The sequence below is a fragment of the Durio zibethinus genome, chromosome 15, assembly GCF_047325235.1.
Source record: "Durio zibethinus cultivar Kanyao isolate XHJ-2024 chromosome 15, ASM4732523v1, whole genome shotgun sequence".
In the NCBI taxonomy this organism is placed as follows: domain Eukaryota; kingdom Viridiplantae; phylum Streptophyta; class Magnoliopsida; order Malvales; family Malvaceae; genus Durio; species Durio zibethinus.
In genome coordinates, this window is record NC_143176.1 from 20,835,803 (window position 1) to 20,843,707 (window position 7,905).

At 32.9% G+C, this 7,905-nt stretch overlaps 1 protein-coding gene and 1 pseudogene across 1 annotated transcript; both read left to right on the forward strand.

Moving 5' to 3' along the window:
• The first annotated feature begins 485 nt into the window (after window positions 1–485).
• LOC111302453 (subtilisin-like protease SBT4.15) lies at window positions 486–1,879 on the forward strand. Its single transcript, XM_022898360.2, has 4 exons — window positions 486–583; window positions 689–1,222; window positions 1,450–1,584; window positions 1,708–1,879. Exons 1-4 carry the CDS (start codon window positions 486–488, stop codon window positions 1,877–1,879), a joined length of 939 nt encoding a protein of 312 aa, XP_022754095.2.
• Window positions 1,880–2,342: 463 nt separating this feature from the next.
• On the forward strand, window positions 2,343–3,067 carry LOC149514761 (subtilisin-like protease SBT4.15 pseudogene; annotated as a pseudogene).
• Window positions 3,068–7,905: the final 4,838 nt, after the last annotated feature.

The following is a 7,905-nucleotide window of genomic DNA, read 5'->3' on the forward strand; positions in this document are numbered from 1 at the left end:
AGTAGTATAATCGGTTAGTTAACTAATCACTTTGGTTAATATTTATTAGTGAGGAAGCTGCTCGGCAGTCCATAATTTACAGCCATGGGAAAAGTTTTAATGCATTTGCTGCATATTTGTCGCCAGATGAAGCTGAAAGACTACAACATTAATTTATATACATATACCAGTTTTGGATTACAGTAAGTATATTATACATGTAAAAATATTATATGACTATGAGAGATTATTCCCATTGATTTCAGAGAAAGAAAATGGGGCTTCCGTGTTTCCAAGCAGTATGAGACAGCTTCACACAACAAGATCATGGGATTTTCTAGGCACGCCTTTATCAGTTGGAAGAAATCTCCAAAAAGAGAGTGACATAATTGTTGGTGTGCTAGACACGGGAGGGAAGTTTAAAATTTTTTGAAAATGGAATGCTTGAATCTTTCCTCTCTTCTTATCATTAATTAACAATTGTTTGATATTTTTCGAGAATTTATATGGATGCTCCAAGTTTTGATGACAAAGGGTTTGGGCCACCTCCAGCGAAATGGAAAAGCACCTGCCAATTAGGAGGCAACATTTCAGGCTGCAACAAGTTTTTTTTTTTTTTATTCCCTTTTGGTCCGGATTCGAATATGAGAACTCTAAAGTGAAAATCTTGAAATTTAACCATTATTTTCTTGCTGTCTCTTAATCACAGTAAGGTGATAGGAGCAAGAGCATATAACCTGGACCCCTCGACTGGGGATTTGAATTCAACACCGGCTGATGAAATGGGCCACGGCTGGCACACTGCGTCAACAGTAGCAGGCAATCCTGTCCAAGGTGCAAATCTATATGGCCTAGGTGAAGGCACAGCTCGAGGAGGGGTTCCCTCAGCAAGCATTGCTGTCTACAAGGTCTGTCGCCCTGGCTGTAGCGACATGAGCATACTTGCAGCATTTGATGATGCCGTTAATGATGGTGTTGACTTATTGTCATTGTCCATTAGTGGCTACTCCCCGGGTCGCTTGCACTACTCCATAGCCATCCGTGCATTTCACGCCATGAAGAAAGGTATCTTGACAAGCTGTGCCGCCGGAAATGAGGGGCCGTATTTGCATACATTGAATAATGGGGCTCCTTGGATTTTCACTGTTGGTGCTAGCGCTACGGACAGAGTGTTTAAGACTCCAGTTAGAATCGGCAAGCACACGAAAACTTTGGTAACCATCTTTCTCTTCCTGCATTCAAAGTCTCAATATACCATTTTTACTTGAGCTCAAGTGGCATGTTCAAATCCAACATTTTCTTCCTGCAAAAATTTTAATCATGTTAACACTTCACATGGACCGACCAGATCAAGATTAATGGAACTAATGAGCTTTTAGGCATATAAAGTGCTCATGCTCTTATTATATTGATAATAACATATTGGTCGTTGTCTCTAATTAACTTATTGGTACTTAATTTGCGTAACAGGGGGGGTTCTATGAATACCTTTCATCTCAAAAGGAAAACGTACCCTTTTACTAGTGGAGCAAAAGCAAGCATGCCGGGTGAAAAGGACTTTAACTGTAAGAATCAGGAATTGGACCATGATCGCTTGAATAAAGAGTTCGACGCTTTACGTTCAGACTAAATATTAACATCAACAATATCCAAAATCACGTTTTGCTGTCGGTTATTTATTACACAATTTGGGCTCTAATCAAATGAGAAACACTTTTAATATTGCAGGTTATGTGAGATTGAAACTTTAGATGAAAAGAAGGTCAAGGGAAAACTAGTTTACTGCAATGGAGGAAACAAAAATTATATCATTAAGAATATGGGTGGAATAGTTGTAATTATGGGTTGCGAACCCGCCGCCAGAGATGCTGGATATTCTTTTATAATTCCTGCCGCATGAGTCAATACCCAAGTAGGAGAACGCATTCAGAAATACATTAACTCAACCAAGTAAGTTTTCATTGGTCAAGATCAGATATCTGTTTACGACTATAACAAATGAGTAATCTGCAAAATAATAATAATAATAATAATAATAATAATAATAATAATAATAATGCAGAAACCCTCGGGCTATGATTCTCAAGCCAATAGAAATCAAAGTTTCTGCACCTTTTGTGGCTGTCTTTTCATCTAAAGGGCTGTACGTTCGTGCCTGCTCTATTTTAAAGGTACTATCTGTTTGATTAAGCAGTGCCTTTTTATTGGTCTGAAATTAGTAATTTTCTAGGTTTGGTTGTTGGCATAGCCGGACACTGTTGCACCTGGAGTTGCAATTATAGCTATTCACACGAAACTTGCATCTATGACGGCGTCTGAGTGTGACAATCGCTTCAATACGTAATATCCTGTCTGGAACATCAATGGCTTGCCCTCATGCTACTGCAGCTGCTGCCTATGTCAAGTCATTCCATCCTGAATGGTCTCCCAGTGCAATTAAATCTGCTCTCATGAGTCATGACAACAAGTTATAGTCTGACCTTCAACCAAAGTGAAGTAAAAAAAAATTGCACAACTGATTGCCTAGCCACTATTTAGTTTCATCTGAAATCCAGCATCTGAAATGAAAGTTGGCCATGAATTTGCTGAGTTAGCCTATGGAGCTGGCCAAATTGATCCAGTTAGAGCTGTTCAGCTTGGTTTAGTTATCAGGTTCCTATGCAAAGAGGGCTACAAGGGAACACGTATTCGATTGGCCATTGATGAACATGTTGATTGTTCAAGCATCCCAAAGTTTGGAGGCCAAGATGATCTAAACTACCCATCCATGTTTGTGTTGCAGAAGAACCGTAAGTCAAGAATTTCAGCTGTTTTCCATCGAACTGTTACAAATGTAGAACATGGAAATTCAACATACAAGGCAATCGTGAAGGCCCCGAAGTTTCTCAAGATCAAAGTTATCCCGGACACACATGTTTTTAATGAATTGAATGAGAAGAAATCTTTTAGACTTGAGGTGAAAGGGCCACCATTGAAGACCAACTCTACTGTTTTATCAGCATCCTTAGAATGGACTGACTCAGTTCACAGAGTGAACAGTCCAATCGTCATTCATCCTCGTTCTATAGCATACAATATTGTAGTTTGAACTTTATTTTCTCATTTTTAGACCAAAAACGAATTTTATATTAAGAATGCACCATTCAACTTAAATTTCAATCCAACATATAAAACAATTGATTAATAAGAGAATATTAATGATGTAAATTAAGGGCGTGTTTGGTTGTGACAACATTCTCATGTTTTTTTTTTTTAATTTATATTAAAAAAGTAAAATTGTCATTATAAATTATTTTATATTTTAACTTTCTATTTGAAAATTTTGAAATCTAAAACCCTTTATTAAACAAACATTTCACTAAAGTTTTATCATTTATGTAAAGCTTCAAATAACTAATCTTAATCATTAGTCAATCCTTCACATATTTTCACAAACAAAATTGGTCTAACTTTCACTTATCAAGCCCATGTCATCTGCATTGGGCTTCAAAATGTTGGGCCCTACTTTAGAGCCCAGTTACCATTTAGAAGGAAAATATTTTCCTCTTAAAATCTTAGACTGGGGTTAAAATTGCGATACCATAAGCCTTTTCGTTCTTCCCTTTTATTTTTAATTTTTTGTTGTTAAAATATTTTTGTCATTGAAAATTATTTGATATATTAAGAGCAGAAGTTATTAGGGTTATTTGGATGAACAATGATATTGATTTTGATGAGATTAAAAATAATGATTAAAGTGAAATTAATTATTGTAATAATAAAATTAAATATTATAACAGTAAAATTAAATTAGTGATAAAATATGTATTTCAATGTAAAAATAATAATAACGGTAAAATAAATTATAGTAAAAAAATGATCATTAAAAATATTAAATTAAAACCTATATATAATAAATTTATAATATATTTGATATTTTTATATTTATTCAATTGTTAAAAATATAAAAATATTTTATATTAGATAATAATTTTATTCATAAAAAATATAAAAAGTAATTAAAATGAATACTATAGAAATTTATTTAATTATTAATTAGTTTATTATATAATTATAAAATCTTATTTATTTATATTAAATTAATAAAAAATTTTAAAATTTTTTTAATAAAAAAAAGAAATGAAAAAAGAATTTAAGTGATAGGGATGTTTTTGACTTTACATTATACTTTCAAGGGTAAAAAGGAAAAAAATGGAAATGTATGGTTTTTTTTGAAAAGAACTATTGCAGTGAAATTAAAAATTTCTCACTGGACACTTACAGGTCCAGTCCAGCTTTTGCTTCCAGTGCGTTGGAACCCCCTTCCAACTGCACTGAAGTTCTGCCATCCAAATGACAAATCCCAGCACGTTTGGACGGAAAAACATGCCAATTTTACCACATTACACTTCGGTGGAATCCAAATCCACCCTTAATTCTACGAGTTTAAAATAATTTTTTTAAAATTAATTTTTAATTTTTTAAATATATATTAAAAATATGAGGTAATATTTTAATTTGTAAAATTAAAAAATCTTATTATTAATATGTCAAATAATTTTTTTATTATATTTGACATTGTTAAATTTAAATTGATGATTAAAATTAAAATTTTAATATTTTATCAATAAATATCAAATTTTATTTTTAAAAATTTTTAATATACCTTTGAACTCTTATCTCAAAAAAACACGTAATCTAGTTCAAGAATCAATAACATAAAAATTTCATGTACATGCTAAATTTGTTCATTGTCTTTTATTTTCTTTTCTTTTTTTTTTTTGTCAATAAATATCTATTAATTATTTGACTTTTACGATGGAAGTCGATATGAAGATTTGTAGGTTCAAACTTGAGTATCTTTATGTTCAAACCGACCAAGATTATAAGCCGAAGCCCTTTTGTCCAGTAACCAGTTTTGGGCGTTATAATATGGAGTTTTGTCTTCCCAAGTCCCAACAACCGGTGTTCACTTCACCAAATGAGTAAAACTTCATTGCCTTTTATACAAAACTTTCCATCACTTTTAAAAAAAAAGAAAGTTGAAAAGAATCTACCCATTTCATGCAAGGAACAATTCTTAATAATGGCATTGCCTATCCAGAAAGGTCTGCTTACTGGGTGTTTATTAAGTCCATGCATGATGAGGTAACCCATCTTGTTATACTTTTTTTTAGCAGTTTAATGCAATTAGGTTTTGAATTTTCATGTTTTAACTCCATTGTTTGATATTCTTGTTGGGTTTCTTGGAATTTATTTGTTGTTCCTTTGTAGATTGTAAAATCATCAGAAAGTTTTGAACGAATTGGTGAAGTACTTGCTTTCCTTTTTCTTTTCCCAAATGTGATAGATAGAGGAATATGTAAGTGTTCAAAGCTCTTCATGAGTTAAATTACTTCTTTCCAGAAAAAAAAAATCTAACCTGATACAATTTACTCTCTTAATAATTTCAGGGAATCGTTAATGACCAATTCTATCAGCTGGAGATTGTTTATATTGACGCAGTAGCTTCACCATTAGTTTCAGATTTGGAAACAGGTTCTTGTGATACAGTTTATTTTAATGCATGCCTAGTTTCTTGATTGGAACATTACTTGTCTATTTTCATGTGAGCAGTTAACCTGATGACTTGTCTAGATGAATCTTGTTCTTTTAGTTGCAAATTTTACTAGATGCTATAAGGTTTAAATTCCTTTATGTAAAATTTTAAGTTCTAGACAATGAAGTGGTAATGAATACGAAGGTCCTGTGATCCTTAACAATGTTTCTATGTTGTAAGAGCTATTTGTTGCAACTAAAAAATAAGGGAACGTATCTTTTCAGAAATTTAGCGAAGTGAATTTGTTAGTTAAGAATTCTTTGAGCTGGCATTGTGAGCCATTTCAAAAAACCACCAAATTGATTATCCTAAATTTTGGGGTTTACTGTAACCAAATTAGTTGCAGCCTGGGATTGAAATTGTATTGGAAGGTTCATTCTAAACCTACAGGAGGCAGATTTGTGTGGGGTACAGCTTTCTTGCATCTTAGGGAGCTTTCTTTCTTTTCATCAGAAAGGAAGGAAAATGTAACAATTTGCTGTTACCACCTAGTTTTCTGGATACCATTAAACTTTTGTTAATTGTTCAAGCTTGCTGAGTGTTTCTAAAGTTGTGCAATATATTCCAAATATGATGCATGTGGCAGTTATAATATCAAAGCTGCTTTGCACTTGAATTGATTGCCTTTCTGCTGCTGCTGCTGCATGAAAAATCCGATTTTTCACTATTGAATAATTTCTTTGTAGCTCTCTGCTCCAGGTGTTTTCTTAAAGAGCCACAAGTATTTTCCAAAAGATTTTAGCTAGCTAGCTTCATTTAAAAAAAAAAAATCGTTTTAAATCTCCAAAGGAAACCATGATAATGAATGTTAGAAACTTGAATTTGTAAATTTTACATGAAATTTTGAAATATCTTTAATACTTAAGTTCAAATCTTTTTAAGGTTAAAAAAGTAATATGAAGCACCACAACTTAAAGCCTTAAATTGCAAAAACTGGTGTCCCAGAGACAAAAGGACATTAACATCTTTGTAAAAAAATTCAATTGTAAATAGAAAAGTGGATATTAACATCTTTATAGGAACTGATATCACCTTCACTATTTCTTGTGTGTAAAAAATTCAAATGCATGAGATATATGTCTACATCTCAAGTCGAAAGCACTCATGGATATCTATAATTTGTATTTCCATTTGAATTTTTACTAGTTGCTGATTTTCAGCATGTCATACGAACTGAAGGTAACATTTCTTTGTGTTTTTATGCTTATGATATAAGGCTGCATGAGACATATCATTCTGGTAGACTCCAACTCTAGGGCAGGTCTTAGGACTTAATTCAATGTTATCTGGGTTAAGCAGAGTATTGTGTTAGTCCCTTCATCAATCTTATTGAACCTCTAGCTGAGATTCTTCAATCCATGCCAAGGAACTAACTTGTTATACACTAGCTTAAGTTGGTTTATTTACCGAAATGAGCTTCCCTTGGTCCAGTTAAAAGTGTTTGATAAACTTGAACTACTTTTGGTCAATGAGATGTTTAAAATATGATCTGTATAATCCTTTTTTGTCTAAATAAATAAGACAACTGTATACGGACTGTTATGGTAACAGATTAAAACAATGGGGACCCAGTTGAGAGTCTAAGAATTTCTTCGATTTGACCATGTGGCATGGACATGCTGTACCACCTTATGTGTCAATAAGGGGTAAAGTGGACCCACAATGCCTGTCATCATGCCAATCAGGTTTAGATTGGGACTACTTTATAGGGTGAGAATTCTTGGAAGTCCCACTGGCAACTGAAAGTTTTACTGGTATATTTATAGCGGCTTCGTGGTTAGAACCATCAACATTTGGTTAACTTATTATATAATGAGTTGTATATAGCCCGTTATGAGTTAGAACATAAAACCATCATTTTCTGGATGTGTTTGGAGTCCTTGGTTTTGTTTTTTTCCCCTTATTATCGAGGAGAAAGAATTCATTTTGTATTGTGTGCAATAGTTGTTTATTCTCGTGCACAAATGTGTTGTATGATGTCCAAAAAAAGGCTTGGCTCTTGATTTACCAATTAATAATCTCAAACTATCCCCATAGTTAAATGTTATCAAAATACTTCTTGATTGATGGTTCAAGTGTTTTCTCACTAAACTAAACAAGATGTAATTTAGTGCCAGAAACTCTTGCTGAAAGAGGACAAAAAGATTTTTGTGACATTTGTCATTAGGAGTTGTAGGTGTTATCAGTGAAACACCATGCTTAACTCGTGGTGTTCTGACACACCATTTTTGTTTGCTACACATTTTGCTTGTTGTCACTTGAAGGGGGTGCATCTCATGAAAAGTTCTTTCTTCTTATTTTGGATTAAAAGATTTCTTCCAGTTTCAATTGTGTAAATTTAATAGTAT

Bases quoted from the DNA above. Each gene is read 5' to 3' on its own strand.
- LOC111302453 (XM_022898360.2), top strand. From the start codon at position 486: ATGGATGCTCCAAGTTTTGATGACAAAGGGTTTGGGCCACCTCCAGCG. The intron at 584-688 runs GTTTTTTTTTTT...TCTTAATCACAG, and splicing joins AACATTTCAGGCTGCAACAA to TAAGGTGATAGGAGCAAGAG. The intron at 1,223-1,449 runs GTCTCAATATAC...TTTGCGTAACAG, and splicing joins TTTCTCTTCCTGCATTCAAA to GGGGGGTTCTATGAATACCT.